This window comes from Zingiber officinale, chromosome 3A (genome assembly GCF_018446385.1).
Source record: "Zingiber officinale cultivar Zhangliang chromosome 3A, Zo_v1.1, whole genome shotgun sequence".
NCBI lineage: Eukaryota > Viridiplantae > Streptophyta > Magnoliopsida > Zingiberales > Zingiberaceae > Zingiber > Zingiber officinale.
In genome coordinates this window covers 118881018-118898855 of record NC_055990.1, presented here as the reverse complement: position 1 = coordinate 118898855, position 17838 = coordinate 118881018, and the positions used below count along the sequence as shown (strand labels likewise).

The following is a 17838-nucleotide window of genomic DNA, read 5'->3' as shown; positions in this document are numbered from 1 at the left end:
GACTATACTAAAATTCAAATCTCAAACCTCATGATGACGACACCTCAATAATCCCCACCAAACCTCACTAATAAATTAAAATTACACTAATTAAAATTATCTTAAATAATTTTAATCAAAACTACTCTTCATTTGAGACCGAAACTAATATAATAGTGGCAAAGAAAATTTAAGATAGAATGCTCTTTTAATATGTTTTCAATATAGCCCTTTAAAATAAGGACATCCATTTATGTTTATCCTATATATTACAATTATTAATGTGCAGATTATTTATCATATAATATATAATTGATTTATTTACTAAATGCACACAAACTATTTTACAAATATAAAATATATATTATTATTTTATTATTATATGATTCGATCGGCCAAACTAATTAATTAATATATATTTTCGGTTCAATCAAGACACGTTACGGTCCATGTCATCGCCAAACCTTTGACATCGTTGTCGACGTTTTCCTTTTCTTTTTCCTCCAAAACACGGTCTGTATCTGTATCGGTATATCGTCGCCACCGGCGTCGAGCTTGGGACAATCATGGAATCTCCTTCAAACCTCTCCGCCCTGGAAGAAGAAACAGAGGAAGTGGAGACCGACGATGGTAGAGAAGGAGAAGACAAACTCGGAGGCCAATCCGTTTTTTCTCCCGCGTCGATCCCCCCTCGTCCTGCATCGCAGTGAGATCACTGACCCATTTTACCATATTCATTATTTTATTTTATCAGTAGCGCCATCAGTAGATCAAATGACAATCTTGAACCTTCCGGACTCGGTCATTTCTTCGAATTCTTTATAGGCTTAAATCCTCGCGTGATCTTCGTTTCCTAGGTTTTCATTTGTTTAGGTGAATAAAATTTCTTGGCACATAAGGCTCAAGATCAATGGTATAGTCGGACACGTATTTCCATGGTGGTTAACGCATTGAAAGACGATTTTAAGATGCCTTCTAGGGTTGCATTTTCTCATTGGTATAATTCAGTTGCCGTCTATCTAACCTTTTATTGTTCGACAAAATACCTGGCGCAGATCTATCCTTGAATCACAAAAGAATGAATACGATGAGAAGAAAAACTGTACTACTCTCTTACCTTATAATTGATTTGTAGTAGTTTTGCTGGCATATTATGTCCATGTTTTTGACAAAACATGATCTTGAACTTGTATCACAAACAGTTTCATTAACCATCACCCAGCAAAGGTAGCTTGGACAAGTTCCCCATTTCTGTTTTCATAACCCTTCTACCAATTTCTTTCTTTAGGGGTGAGATAGTAATTCTTCTAGGCTGTTCTAAGATGCTTTTCAGAGTGACAATATATACGATTTCTTGATGAATTTTCTCAAACATGTCGAGATTATACTAATTGTACTTCAAGTTAAGCATACACGTACAACATATAACCATATATTAGAATCTACGTACAGGAGTTTTCTGAAAACGTATGCACCATTGCAATGGCCAGATTATTTTGATAAAGAAGATGATGTGAGAGTTCCTGGTTCAGACAACGTAAGTCATCTTTGTGATGTTATGTATCAGTTAATATTATAGTCAATTTTCCATTTCTCTTACATATTTTGCTTATTGACAGATATTTCATGTCTATATGGCTGGGTCTGGTGGGCCAGTTGTGTTTTGCCTACATGGAGGTGGCTATTCTGGGTATGTTTGTACTTCCTCAATCCTGACATATAAGCTACTATAATGCATCTTTGTTCTATGTAATAATCTCAATTTTTTCTATGCTTTGTACATGTTAATTTATTTCAAGCTTTACATACTAAATCATCTAGAAGTCAAACTCTCATATGACTATTTGAAAGGATGACCAATGTAGTTCCATTTGTTGGTCAATGGTTGTGTAGTTATCTCATAAACAACTCAGGAAAATGATTACATAAAACTATCAAGATTCTAATTGCTAACTAAAAAGATGTCCATTTAATGTACTTTTTGACATATACTATTCTATTTTTTTTTAAAACAATATAAAATAAAATCACAACATGATTTTTGGCCAACCAATTTATATACTCAACCTCATTCTCAAGTTCTTGACTTTAGCCAAGTTCTATCCTTATATTTGGCTGATCAAATGATTCTATGGCCACTCATAATTTTGATAAACCTGTTAAAAACATGCAAAGAAATTTTCTCGCTGATTTTATTGCTGTTTCAGATACCAATTGACAAACTATAGAGGAAATCACAAATGTATCTTGTCGAGATTCTGCAACAATTGTTTGTTGCCTGTGTACTCGATTTCAATCTGAAGCTCTTGATATTGGCCAAGTTCTATCTGTATATTTTGATTGATTGGATGATCCTATGGCCTGCTCATGATTTTGATGAACCTGTTTAAAAAGTATGCAAATAATGCTTTCCTCTGATTTTATTGATTGTCTTCCTTTTTTATTAAAATCAACTTTTCATTTTCATGCATCAAATTGCCTTTGATTTGATCATGAGACTGTGTTGTCGTTTATACATTAGCCTAATAATATATGATCATCACTTGTGGTTAGGCTTTCTTTTGCCTTGTCAGCGGGAAAGATAAAGGACAAATCAAGGGTGCTAGCTATGGACTTTCGAGGACATGGAAAATCAGTTACTGATGATGATCTAGACTTATCTATTGAAGTATGCACTTTACAATTTGGCACTTCTTTTTTATTAGCACAGCTCACAACATTTTTGTTTGAGTTAGTTATACATATCTTAACAACTCTGATATTGTCTTTCTAGGATTCTATTTTTGACCAGTTGTCAGTTCGCTTGTACCAATAATTTATTTATTTTTTAAATAGAAAGTGACAAATTCACACTTGCAGACTTTATGCGATGATGTATTGGCTGTTTTGAAGACATTGTATGGAGACTCTCCCCCAGCAGTTATACTTGTTGGTCACAGGTTCTCTCATTAGAGCATATCAAAATACTGAGATCTTTATGGCCATATCATTAATTGCAGTTGCTTTTTTGTACCTCCAGCATTATTTAATCAAATTCCATCTGCATTCAAATCAACCATCTCATGTAGTCACTTCTCAATTAGTTCTCTAGTTCAATTTCCTGTCTTTGGTATATAAAATTAATCAGTCAGTGATGATCAAGTTGCCTTTTGGCAAGAAGAGCTATTGCCATTTGTCCTGCATAATTTTATGAGGACATACATACAATATAAATTACAACAACTTATACAGTGTTTCCCATGTGACTAGCAGGTTTTGATCATGTGCTCCCATTTAAGTTAGCGGAACGTAAAAGTTTGTTACATAATATTGGTAACAGTTTCATATGAGCATTTACTTGCCGGGCTCCACTCTAGAATTATTTTCTTTCCATACAATTTATCATATAATTCTTAGTCCTTCTCTTTCATTGCTCTTGCATTATCTATTTAGTTTTGCATGAATTTATCCACCAAGATCAGTGTTCTAAAAATAGGCCTATGTGGCCACCTAGGCGGTAGGCACCAGCCAGCCACACCAAAAACATGCTAGTCAGTCAGCCTATGCGTCCTTGGACCTTGGTGTTCTAAATTCTTTTTGATCCTACACTTGGCAGCTAGGCGAGATTAGGCGGCCCTAGGCACCGACTAATCGGTTGAATCATCTAGGCTCCGCGGAAATAGTGCAAGGTTTTCATGATTTTTTTACTTTGAGATTTTAAATTTAAAGCCCAATTAAAAAAAAAAATTGAAATGTAACCTATTTTTTTTGTGTTGGGCTTAAGTTTTATAAGCTCTAAACTTTGGTCCAACAAGAAAATCGATTGGCTTGCCCTAGCAGCTAGCACCAAACTTCATCTTCAGAGTGAATGAAGAAGCCTATATTTTGGAGAAATCATAGAGTTAAAAGGCGGGAGAAATCAATTTGAAGAAAAATTTGTTGTCTACTTTTTCCTCAACTGAGTGATTTGAAAGGGATTGAATTGAAGGCTGGCTAAAGTCTCATCTTTTGAAAATGCCATTTCATCAGACACTTGCAATATTCATTAAAGTTGAAAGGTAATTTGTTTTATTTTTGATACTTGCAAATTGAAAGATAATTTGTTTTAATTATTATGTAATTCATGTTGATACTGTGGAATTTTCCTAGCGGCGCCTAGTCCCCGCCTAGGTGGTCTAGGTGCTAGGCACTGGTCTAGAGCCCGACTAGTACCTAGCGAAGTTTAGAACCTTGACCAAGATAAACTTCATCTCAGAATCAAGCAAGGTTAAACTAATACACAATAGAAAAAGCCATCTTTCTAGTATTGTTTAAATTCAGTCATTTTGACATTTCTTCACAGTTCAAATAATAACTTCTCACACTCACAGTTGATACTTTTATTTGATGACAAAAACATCTATGCTGTGTTTTGTTCTGGAAAATTCAAAATATAATTAGCATTTATTTTTTATATAATCATAAATTCATTTTTTTTAATAAAGACAACTCTTGATATGAAGAGGCATTTGCTCTCTATGAAAGAAGGGAAAATCCATTGCCATGATGCATCATGGGAGAGTCCTAATCAAGAACATAGACCTCTCTAGTTTTTGACTATTCTTCAATTTTTTAAAGTTTATCATGCTAATCAACATTGAGAGTATCTACTGTTGGTACCCGTAGTTTTGATATGATCAAATAAATTAAGTTATGTCATGTTATGTTTAACTTATGTCTAAGTGTGCAGGAACTTAGGAGTACAGGAAGTCGAGCGAAAGATGCAGCTAGCGAGAAGGACGGCACGGGAGAGAGTCGTCGGCTCGGTGCATCTGAGGGATGAGGTGTTGTGAAAGAGTACACCGGCGGATGAGAAAGGAGTGTGCAGTGTTTCCGAGGGACAAGAAGCCGGAGCGGAAGATTGCTCGAGGAGCAAAAGATGCAGCTATCCAAGGGACGAAAAGCTGTGGAAGAGTATGCTGGTGGACGAGAAGGAAGCAAGCAGCGATTCCGAGGGACGAGAAGCCAGAGCAGAAGTTTGCTCGAGCAGGCTGGAAGTTGGGTTCGGGTGAGCCCTATTCCGGATGGCCGAAATCACCCAAGCGAGCGGAAGACCCGGACTGAGGCAAGTGGAACTGAATGAGGCTCAGACCAAAAAGTCAACAAAAGGGCTGACTTCTGATGCCCAGGGCGCCCGGAACCCGACTTTTATCCAGATTGACGTGACTTTTGACCATTGCGTCGGGGATATATTCCTATCCCATTCCAGGCACCTAGAACGGTTCCAGGCGCCCCGAGCAAGGCTATATAAACAACCTTGCTCCCAGAAGCTAAAAGAACAAAAAACTGTGAAACAACACTGGTACGCTTTTAGTTTTCTGTTTAGCTCTCTGATTATGTGTTGTCATTGCTGTAAAGAGGCTTCTCTGCCCGAAGGAGAAATTAGTGCGCTTTACTTCCTTGGATTAACAACCTCCCCGGTTGTATCCAAATAAATTCTCGGTGCCTTTGTCTTTTAGTTTTTTTATTATACTTATTCAAGTGTTAGATTTATAAAGCTGTAAATCCGAGTAGGGATGTAAATGAACCAAACGGTTCGTGAGCTATTCGGAGTTCGATTCGGTAAAAAGTTTATTTGAGTTCGTTCGTTTATCTTATCGAGCCGAGCTCGAGCTTGAGCTTAAGGATATTCGACTCGTGAGCTCGCGAACATGATCGTTTATAGGCTTGCGAGCCAAAAAAACGAGCCTTAAACCGAGCCAAAAAACGAGCTCTAAAACGAGCCAAAAAAACGAGCCTTAAAATGAGCTTTAAAATGAGCAAAAAAAACGAGCTCTAAAACGAGCCAAAAACGAGCCCGAAAACGAGCCCGAAAACGAGCCCGAGCTCGCTTAACGAGTTAGGCTCGTTAACTTTGATAATCGAGCTAATAACGAGCCGAGCTCGAACTGTTCGCGAGCTTGATAATTCTAAAACGAGCCGAACTCGAGCCTTGTGATAAAAGCTCGATTCGAGCTCGAGCCCGAATATAACTTAAACGAGCTGAGCTCGAGCCTAATACTGTTCGGCTCGGTTCGGCTCGTTTACATCCCTATCCGAGAAAGGTCCTTTTGTTTTGTTTTGTTTTTGTGCAGGGACTATTCACCCCCTCTAACTGGCCGCCAAGGGTCCTAACAAGTGGTATTAGAGCGGGTTCGCTTCATGAGGATTAACCGCTGAACGAAGCACACGAGATGGCCGGATCGAACATCTACCCACCAGTATTTGAGGGGGAGTTTACTTTTTGGAAACGTCGGATGGAGGTATATTTTAAAACTAATTTTGATATTTTACTAATAATCAAGTATGGTTTTAATATGCCCAAAAGCAAAGAAGAAAAAGAAATTGAGAAGCATCGATGGATTGAAAAGCAACGCAACGACTTCATGGCTAACGGTAAGGCTGAGTTCCACCTTCTAAGCGTTCTGCCTGCCCAGGATGTCGACAGAATCGGCAATTACGAGAATGCAAAAGAACTTTGGGAAAAGTTCTTAAAGCTCTACGAAGAACCAAAAATAGCCGAATCCAACTCCTCGATGAACTCCGAGTCGTTATTAGAAGCAGAAAACGAGGAAATTGGAGCAACGTCGGAGGAAAGCAGTCCTACAGGGGGAGCATCAGAAGTCGACAAGGTAAGTCAGGTAGGGTCTCTACCTCCTGACCAATTATTTAATTTAATCAGTAATAGAAAATAAAAAATTATTAACAGAGAATAATGAGTTAAAAGGAACTCTAGCAACAGCTTGTCGATTAGAAGATTTCGACAAACTAAAACAGAAAATGAAATGTTAAAGGAACATACACAAACTTTAAAAATTTCTGCATGTTCAAAATTCGCTGCTTCGAATTTTAGAAATTATTATAGACAAAAATGGAAATTTAAATGGCAAATTAGAAAATTGTCAAAAACCTAAAAATTTTCTTGTTAATCCGGTAGAAAGGAATCTATTTTGTATTCTAAGATTATGCGTGTATTTTTTGCAATTGATTTTTTTTTTAAACTACAAAATTCCTTTTGAGTTTAATTATTATTCGAAATTAATTTGATCCTAATTTTTTTTTGAGAAAGAAGAATTCAATATTCATCTATAGAAAAATCTCAATATTTGAATTTTGTTATTCAAAATTTTCAAGAGTTATCCCTGCTAACTAAGAAAACTTTTCTGAAAAGTTTTTGAGTTATTTATTTAAATAACAATTTTTTTTAAAGAATTTTTAAATTATAAATCTTGAAAATGGATTTTCTTTTGTCGAAATGCACGTTCTATCCATTTTTAAGAAAATATTTCAAGATTTCCAAAATTGTTTTAAGGCTTTCAATTTCGATTTTTTTTTTTTCTCTTAGACTTGTGTTTAAGATTCACTAAATTTTTTAAGTTATTTTAACCTTATAAATTCAAAATTTTGTTTGTTAAACGATTTAAAATTCTTGACAAGTTGCCCTTAGACTTTTGAAGTACCCTACTTTTTTATGTGATCAATGGGGGAGAAGAGAAGATTAACTGTAAGGGAGGTAACTTAACTTTTTTTTTTTCAACTTTTGCACTTTATTGCAAAATTTACTTCTTTTACTTTATGTTGGTTTACCCTAACTTAACTTGGGTTGCTCATATCAAAAAGGGGGAGATTGTTGGTACCCCAAAGTAGTTTTGATGTGATTAAGCAAGTTAAGTTAGACCCTGTTGTGTTTAACCTGTGTCTAAGTGTGTAGGAATTTAGGAGCACAGGAAGTTGAGCGAAAGAAGCAGCTAGCGAGAAGGACGGTACGGGAGAGAGCTGATGGGCTCGGTGCGTCTGAGGGACGAGATGCTACGGAAGAGTACACCGGCGGACGAGAAGGGAATGTGCGGTGTTTCCGAGGGACGAGAAGCCAGAGCGGAAGATTGCTCGAGCAAAAGACGCAGTTATCCAAGGGATGAAAAGCTATGGAAGAGTACGCTGGTAGACGAGAAGGAAGTAAGCAGCGATTCCAAGGGACGAGAAGCCGGAGCGAAAGTTTGCTCGAGAAGTTGGGTTCGGGTGAGCCCTATTCCGGATGGCCAAAATTACCCAAGCGAGTGGAAGACCCGGACCGAGGCGAGCAGAACCGAAGGAGGCTCGGACCAAAAAGTCAGCAACCCGAGCAGGGCTATATAAACAGCCCTGCACCCAGAAGCTAAAAGAACAAGAAACTGTGAAACAACACTTGTACGCTTTTAGTTTTCTGTTTAGCTCTTTGATTCTATGCTGTCATTGCTGTAAAGAGGCTTCTTCGCCTGAAGGAGATATTAGTGCGCTTTACTTCCTTAGATTAACAACCTCCCCGGTTGTAACCAAGTAAATTCTCGGTATCTCTGTTTTTTAGTTTCTTTATTATTCTTATGCAAGTGTTAGATTTATAAAGCTATATATCCGAGAAAGGTCCTTTTGTTTTATTTTTATGAGCTATTCATCCTCCTCTAGCCGGCCGCCAAGAGTCCTAACATCTACGACATTCCTCCACACCAACATGCCAATAGCACTAGTGGTTACACTGATTGTATCCTTGGGGTAGAAGATTAGAATTAAACCCGTATTAAAGTGATGGATCTTTACCTTAGGGCTGTGAGCAATGGTCTGCCTCAGGGTTCTTTCTCTCTAATATTTTTTATTTATGTGAAATTAATTTGTGATCATTTATTTTATCTTCTGATTGGAATAACCTAACTACAAATGTATACTTAGTTATTTAATGGATTTGATAATTATGTTATAAGGTTCAAACCATAACAGCATTGTATTGCTCTGCTGACATTCAATGCAACTTTAAAGCTTTAACATGGAAAGACAAGGTCTCCTTTCATAGGCACCAAGTCTATGTTACCCTAGACATGGCTGCATCAATTGTTTTATATTTATTTTATTTGCAAATAATTCTGATCCTATTTCTTTAATCTAGAAATAATAAGTCATTCCGGGAATGGCAAAAGGAAACAAGATACTGGGATCTTTTTCCATCAAGATATTCTCCCAGAGCTGGTTAGGGCTTCCTAAGACCAAAAGTAGCTTTGATATATACTTAATGGCATCATCTTTGAGCTAAGCATCTCTATCCATACACACTTATATACTGTTTCAAAACCAAATGAAGCATTATTGCAGCATCATCTTATGCTGGCTTTCTTACTATAAGATTAAATCAGCTGACCTAATGAACGCTACCAAAGTAAACAGAAACCAATGTGAAATACTTGAGCATTCTGAAAATCACTACTGATTGCTTTTGTTATGTACCTGCATTACCCAGTGAATCCATAATTGGTATGCTTAATATAAACAAATGCAACATCCTTGCAATCATTTTTCACATCTAATTTGGCTTATAGTTCACTAGAGATCCTATAAGTAATATCTCTTCTATGTGCACTTCTATAGCATGGGAGGTTCAGTGGCTGTGCATGTAGCTGCAAAGAAAGTTCTGCCTAATCTATGTGGTCTTGTTGTCATCGATGTTGTTGAGGTGTGCTTCAGAATTTCATCTATATGATCTGCGTTTTCATATAATCTTCTCCACAAGAGTTGTATGTTTCTGTATTTTAATTTCTATCATTTTCATCTTCAAATAGGGAACAGCCATGGCATCTTTGGTCCATATGCAAAAAATCCTTTCGAGCAGAATGCAATACTTCCCATCAGTAGAAAAAGCAGTATGTAGTATCAAATTGAGCTCTTTACCTCGGTTGTTTTTCTCTTGATTTTAGAAACTATTATTATTAAGAGCAGAACAAGTTTGGGTTTGTCAGTCCTTTTCAAATCTAACTGAATCTTTTTTCGAGCCAATGTTTTTGACTGAAACCCAAGATTTGATTTGACTTGGTGAAGATGACCTAACCCTGTCAGGTTTGATTCTTAAGTTTTAATTGATTGAAAAGCCTGTCTTGTGTTGGTTCTTGTCTTATATTATCTTTTTGTTGATTTTTGAAACCTCACATTTTAATCAAAGTTTTGTTGAGTCTAGTTGCATCTATTTTTTATTTTTCCATTTGTGTTTTTTTTCCTTCAAATTTGGTATATTTGTAGAAATTGCATCAGTTGTTATCTTATTTAATAGCCAGCAAACTTGAACACTTCCCTTATTTCTGGAAAAACAATCATACTGGACTTCTCATGCTAGATTTTTGGACATGAATTATGAAATCACTTGGAAAACTACATGATCCATGTGGTAAAAATATTAGCCTTGTCTCCTACAAAGGAAATAAATAGCTAAGGAAAAAAGGAGAATAGGCAGAAAAACTCACTGTTTATCTTGAGGGAAGGGAAGATGTTCTGAAACTTTATTTGTTAAAAAAAAAATACAAAAACATTAATAAAATACATTTGAAAAGAAAAAATAATTAAAAACTTTTTAAGGTTAGATTTGTTTCCATTATATTGCATGCAAAATTGAGTTTTACACTCAAATTTAATAAAATATTATAGAGGAAAAATGGGGGAATGGTCTTCTCTTTTTTTTTTTGTTTTTTTCCCTTTTCTTCTACCAAAGTAAATGGAGGATAAGTATTACGCAACAACAACCACCAAGTCTTATCCCACTAGGTGGGGTCAGCTATATGGATCTTTTTACGCCATTGAACTCTATCTCTTACTATATCATCATCTATACTTGAATAAATTTAATCTTGTTTTATTGTTGTTAACCAAGTTTTTTTTTATTTTCCTCTTCCTCGTTTAATATGCGTGTTTGTAAATGGAGGATAAGTATTGTTGTGAAAATTTTCTATCATCTTATTTCCTTCTAGTGTTCTTTCCCTCATAGGAGACTTGCCCTTAAGGTTGCAATGTTGTGATGCTACTTGAGTCACATGCTTTATACTTGTTCTCTAATATACCAATACAAAACATATGGTGTTGCCACATGCCAAATAGCTACATGGAGTTCACATTCTCACATGCTACTTTGTTTCAAATAGATTTTCCTCCTTGTGACCCATATGAGTTTGATCATTGGTTAATCATGGAATAGAATCTGGAGCCACACCAGGTTGCACGATCAAAATTTTCTATTCCTCTCCTACACTGAGATGTGGAACACTGTTGGCACCAACTCGCGATCCATCCTCATGTTAGTGAGATCTCTTCACGATTTTGGACCATGATTCCCCTCACTAGGAGAATTGCTATCCTAAATCACTGTCGACATTACAATCTTCTTGTGATTTTATGCAAGTTGCTTTAATGTCCTTCATTCCTCAATCCTAATTATGGTACACATGATAACTACTTTCTTCATTTGCCATCTCACCTCATGTGGTGGTTGAAGGTCCCTCATCTCTTCACCTCATGCTGTGATTGAGCATCCCCCATTGTCTCACCTTAGGCAATGACTGAGGATCCCTCTTTGGTTCAATAGCTAGAACTAGCACATAGCTCTATCACCTCATTGCACAAATGCCAGATCACCACTCACCATGGCTTGCCCCTGTCTCAGGCAGCTTGCACCATGATCTCACGTTCTGACAAAAACCTTTATGTAAGGTCCTCCTCATCTTTTTTGTACGTTCTTTTTGCTTGTCCTCATTGAAGCGACCAACACTACTGCTGGCATGGCTGAAACAACACATAAACTATCTTGTTTCTGCCAAGATTGAAATCCGCCGTGGAAGGAGATTTAGACCTTGGTTAACATTTGCCTAGATCTTAAAATAATGATATGAAACTGAATTTGCAACATATCAAAATTCCAACCCTCCACTAGATCACCAATTTATGGTATTCAAGCATGTGAGATGGATTAAACCAAGGTTTGAAGCATTGTTCATGTCTGGGAAAAAAGAGGAAGCATCTTCCTTATGTGAAGAAGCTTGCTGCTTATAGCTCATGGATCATAGAAGAACCTAGAAAGAAGGCTATCTTGTTTCACATGCCGTTTGGACAGCAAATGATAGCCATCATGCAGCACAGTATTTTAGACTGTATATTCAACTATCTGAAAATACATTGTCAAGTAATGAAAGATATAGATTTGAAGAAGCAACAATAGTAAGAATGAAATTATTAACTTATGCAGAATTGACTTAGTTTTTGCTCTTGTAGACCAAATTCATCTTCATTCGAAATTCTTTTTGCGGACAAGCTATTGCATCTCCATTACAGCAGGAATACGTTTTATTTTTTTCTGTTGGAAAGGCCCATAACTGACATAATTTAAAGGTTTACTTTTTCTTACTTGACAAATGAAATTGTTTTTGAGATCAATGAAATTAAATGTAGTTTCATATTTGATTATCTGCATCATATCCTATTTATACTTGACTTGTCTTTGGTTTACTGTATCAAAATTTTGTAGATTGAATGGAGTGTTAAAGGAGGGCCCTTGAGAAATGTTGAATCTGCTCGCGTATCTATTCCATCAACACTTGAATATGACAATTCAAAGAAATGGTGAATATAGATAACGCTATAATTATATTGCAGATCCATTGTATTTATCAATTTCTCAAATATAATTTTTTGGATATCTATTCCATCCACAAAATGAAGGGGAGCCTTGGCGTAATGGTAAAGTTGTTGCCATGTAACCAAAAGGTCACGGGTTCGAATCCTGGAAACAACCTCTTGCAAAAAGCAGGGTAAGGCTGTGTACAATAGATCCTTCCCTGGGATCTCACATGGCGGGAGCTTCGTGCACCGGGCTGTCCTTTTTTTTTTCTATTCCATCCACACAATACTAACTGTATTATAAGTCAATTGCCGTTAGCAATTTTCTCAATTCATGTTTTTTGAATGACATATTTCTAGTCCTGTAATCTAAAGATGCTTTGCAGTTATGCATATCGAACTCCGCTTGAGAAAACAGAGAAATATTGGAAAGGCTGGTAAGTGCATGAAGTTTTTCTTTTTCCATATTATATTCTTGGTTTCCAACTGTCATTAGAATTTTCTGAACATTTATGCAAATTTTGGTACATCTTTTAAGAAATTATTGGAAAACCTTACATATGGTAGATAAGTTCAAATATTCTACAATTTATATCTTGAATAGTTCTGGTGTTAATTTGGTCTGTCACAATGATTCATTTTACATTAGATCTATTCCAGGTATGAGGGCCTCTCAGAAATGTTCTTATCATGTCCAGTACCAAAGTTGTTGCTGTTAGCTGGAACAGACAGATTAGACAGGTCTCCTCAAGCATATATTCTTTTGCTAAAAATGTAGTGCAACTGTTGTAAATACAGATTTCGTCAGCTATATTGAGCAGAATCTACATATTTGTTCCTTATTAAAGTGATATATTTTCTAAATTGTTGCCAGTTTCTTCCATGGCTAGTTTCTTCTATGGATTCAACCTTTTCAGAATATACTGGAATACTGTTTGAAGACATTGAAGTCCACTGCAACAAACACTTAACATTTTACTAGTTAATTTTACATAACTAGTATTGATTTGATCAATTTAACAGAGGACACTAAGTTGAAATCAAATTTGTCCAAAGTTTATTTATGTTAGTCCATCTTTAATCTTTTAATGGACTGTGGTAAACCTTTTCGTTTTGCGGTATCTTTGTTGGTCGTCATGGTGTATATGTTTTATGCAACTGTGACATATTATTTCATCAATTATTCCAATGAACTGATATTCTTGCTAACTTTTAGGACTCAAAATGTCAATATTATTTCTCAAGCATGAAGAATTAACATTTCTATTATTCTGTCCTGTTGCTTATATACTTGTTTGGAAGTTATCCTCCTAAATTTGATGTGTTCTGCCTTTGTAGAATTTTTGAAGATTGGCACACTTATGAATTTGAGACACAATTATGACTTTGAGAATTATCTTTAATGCAACAGATCTCTTACTATTGGGCAAATGCAAGGCAAGTTTCAAATGGTTGTCGTGCGACACACTGGACATGCAATACAGGTTATGAGATCTCCAACTCAATCTCTCAATATATGCATGAATTGCACATATGTGGAATTTATTTTTATCTGCTACTGCTTTGACATGTTTGGAGGCTTCTCATTGGTTATATACATCTTTTGGCCATTTTTTAATAATTAATTTCATTAAATTTGTCTTACAATATTGGTATATAATTGCAGGAAGATGTACCAGATGAATTTGCATCACTTATAATTAATTTTATATCTCGTAACCGAATTGGGCCAAATGGTGTTGAGGTTAGTAGTCATGACATCACATCAAATTAAATATGTTTTGTAAGGACCTTGGTAATTGCTTTGTTTAACATTGAGTGAAATTTAGGTTATATCTGTCACAGCATAAAGGTAAAGACAGTAAAAAGACATTGAACTAACACAATAGTTTTCACATCTGAACTATGCATAAAAATTGGTTATTTTATCATTAGTTGCCACTCCAATTTCCAAAGTTGTATGAGTTGATACAATGCAATACCTACTCCAGTATTAGGGCAATAAGAAATGAAATGAAGGTTCAAATATGTGAGGCTGATGAGAAATAAGAGACCTTGGTTTGTGCTTTGTTTTTGTTTTTGTTTTTGTGTTTTAACAATTGCTTTTGTTATGTGTTCATGATTTGTTTTTTCGAATATGGTTGTTTCTTGAATTGAGTTATTTTGTACTTCAACCGTGCTTTGAAATCTCATACCATGTTGAGCGAAATGGTTAAAATGTATTATTACTGAAACTTGATACCACTCGGCACAGACAATAGTAAATTACCGAAACATAGTAAATTACCAAAACTTGATACCACTCGACATAGACAATAGTAAATTACCAATATTTGATACCACTTGACACAAACAATAGTAAATTACTGAAACTTGATACCAATCGTTCCTCTTCTTTATGTTCTTCCTCCAACCTCCAATCCATCACTATCATCATGTATCAAAATGGCGACATGATACCAAAATAGTACCATTTCAGTCAAAGGATTTCTAAACTTGACTCCAACATTTCTTTTATAAATTGGAAGCTTTGTCTTGGGATTTTTTTTATTTAAGCGGCGTCAATATTTTACTTGATTGATTAAGGGAAGGATGAAAACTGTATAAAAATCTGACTTGTACCTTTCTCGTGAATCATTCTTCCCAAAATTGGGTGGACAAGAAGAGAGATTGTGAAAAAAAAAATGATTTGGCCCACTTCTTTTCCATGAAATGGTTGCCTTCTTCCTGTCCATGCATTCATCGTATGCCAAGTAGCACTGTAAATTCTTCCTCCTCATTCTCCTGTTCTCTTCCCCCACCTCCTTTCCTCTGCATATATTCTTAAGTAAACGCAGCCCTAGAGTCAAAAAGCATTTCTGTTTCTTCAATGTGCCTATAAGGTAGAAAGTTATATAATGCTCTCAGTGCACTCTGGTACGTTTGATAATTGGAGTTATTGTTGCAACTTTAATATCAATTTTATGCAACTAATATCTGTCATCTAGTCTTTTCTGTCTTATTTTTTGATGTTTCAGAATTTGTTGAGTTTGCTATTACGCAGATTCCAGGACTATTCAAACGAACACAGTAGAAACTAACTGTTGAAAAGATGTTGGAACGCAAAACTAAGGATTCTCGACTAATGGAAAACAATGCAAGCTTGTTTTATATATGCTGCAGTTTGTTGTTTTTTCTACTTTATTTATTTATATTAAAACTCTAGTGCGTGAGTTACATAATAAATCAAATATGTGAATCTCTGGGCTTCGATCATCCTTTCTTGTACACTTGTTTTATTAGGCTTTCCGCACAACGTTTGTTGCGAATAGAATTAGCCTGAAGTAATTCTCGTGGTTCATGGAATGAATTTGAATATAGTAATTTTTATGAAATAGAATAGGAATATGTGAATGTGTTTCTTTGTTCGGAATATGTGATTTATTCTAATGCCTATATTCGATTCATATAATGTTCCACGAAATAAATGTGTTGACTATATAAGTTCACAAGTAATATTTCATTTAGTTTACCCAATCTGTTTGGCTGTCTTGATCTACTTAGTTTGCTTGGCATGAGTGCTTTGCCGTGCTGGCATACCCAATAGTTTAGTTCACTTGACTCTCACAGGGCTTGGTTCACCTCAATTCGCTTGGTTCACTTGTCAAGTATGGTCCTCTTGACTTTTTTTTTTTTCGATTTTCTTTATCACTTTTACTATCCTGACTTACCCAGTTTGTTTGGCTCAGTTGATTCACCAGTTTCCTAAATTTATCTGGCCATTGTATTCAGTTCGTCAATCTGCATGGTGATATACTCAAACTTGTCGTCTTATTGAGGTTCTCGTCTGTTTAGTCTATTCAGCTTGGAAAATCTGTTTGGCCGAGGGCTCTTCCACCCATCCGGACCGCTTGCACCTTTGGTTCTACCATTCAAGGCATTCAGTCAACTCGTCATTTTGTCTCTCTTGCTTACTTTCTCTTTGATGTTTCTAACTGCAAGGATATAAGAATAGAGTATAGTTGGCTTGGCGTATGTGTTTTTAGGAGTGATATAAAAATAATTGCAAAAAATGATGAGGGCACAATAATTTCATTAGTATTAATGTTGTACATAAGTTTTTTTTTTTATTTTAATAATTATTTTGTGGGTCAAATGCACCAGGGAGTAGCCAACATAAGTCCACTGCTGAAGCCCGACGACAGTAAAGTGATCAATTTGTCAAATCTTTTGAATGCCAAACAATCACTCCCTCAATAAAAAATTATGGATATTACCTCTGTGAGATTAGAAATTAAAGGTCAAATATCTAGTGGCCAAAGGGGTGGATAATTATAAACATAGTGGAAATATAAAAAGAATAATAATAAGCAATAACAATTGGCATTACATCAATTTTATATGATTGGGAATTTTGGATCTCACTATATTTTCTACTTTACTATCTTTTACAAGTCTTATAAGATAATGAGTACTAGAAGAAAAGACTTGATCTAAAGCATGAAGGTAACCTTACATTTGATAAAAACATAATTATACAAAACAAGACAAGGGCTTAAGACGTTGATAATGAGTAATTTCATTAGTTCCTTCATCTTATATTTATACTCCCTAAGTAACTTTCACTTTAGTCTCAAAATATTTGTTGTGCATGAAAACAATGGACTTGCTTTAATTAGCCAATTGAAGTCAATGTCGTATCAACCATCTGCACAATAACAAATACATTAGTCACCTCCGAGGTAATGAAGCAACGACAGAGCGCCTTCTTAATTTATTAAGCATTTAAGGATTAGATTTCAATTTTGATGAATTAATCAATAAATTTTATTTAATAGACGATTGATCAAGAATATTGAACTGATGAATCATAATTAATCTAAGAATATTGAACTGATGAATCATATTCTGTGACAACTTTTCGATTTATCTTGGTGATCGATGAAAAATTTATATAGGACCGAATCGATTATTCTATAATTAATTGGTGTAAATTGAATAGATAATACTAACTAAAAAATAACAAACACATTAATTAACTGAATCTACTAATAGTTGGTTGACCAAATTGTATCACGCTAGCCATCTCATGACTGTAGTCTTGCTCTATCAATAACTAGGTAGTCAATCAATAACTAGTCAGCTACTTAGTTAATTAATTTTGCCAAGATAGATCGCCTAATCAATCCCATTCCATATAGAAATATTTGGTTAGCTTGTAAATAAGGATATCAGTTTAGAATTGATACCAATTGTTTAAACATTGGCAATGTTCCTTGAATTTGCTTCCCCCTTCAATTTTTACTAAATTGGTCTTTATATACCATGGGTAAGATCTGATCAAATGTAAATCTCCGACGGGTTCTGTTGAGAGAGAGACACTCTCCTTTCTCTCTAGAGAAGGCGACAATCACTGATCCACTGGAAAGAACTGAACCAACAATGAATTGATCCATGACGGCCTCCTTGTTCACCCATTGTTAT

General features: G+C 35.4%; 1 protein-coding gene across 1 annotated transcript; it reads left to right on the top strand.

Annotated features, from left to right (window-relative positions):
• Positions 1-434: 434 nt before the first annotated feature.
• LOC122052357 (protein phosphatase methylesterase 1-like) lies at positions 435-15630 on the top strand. The gene is made up of 13 exons (XM_042613838.1): positions 435-685; positions 1432-1516; positions 1599-1669; positions 2533-2647; positions 2839-2918; positions 9370-9454; positions 9561-9641; positions 12284-12378; positions 12762-12812; positions 13036-13116; positions 13787-13859; positions 14042-14119; positions 15419-15630. The coding sequence occupies exons 1-13, from the start codon at positions 546-548 to the stop codon at positions 15446-15448; spliced, it is 1065 nt and encodes a 354-aa protein (XP_042469772.1). The 5' UTR covers positions 435-545; the 3' UTR covers positions 15449-15630.
• The last annotated feature ends 2208 nt before the right edge of the window (positions 15631-17838 follow it).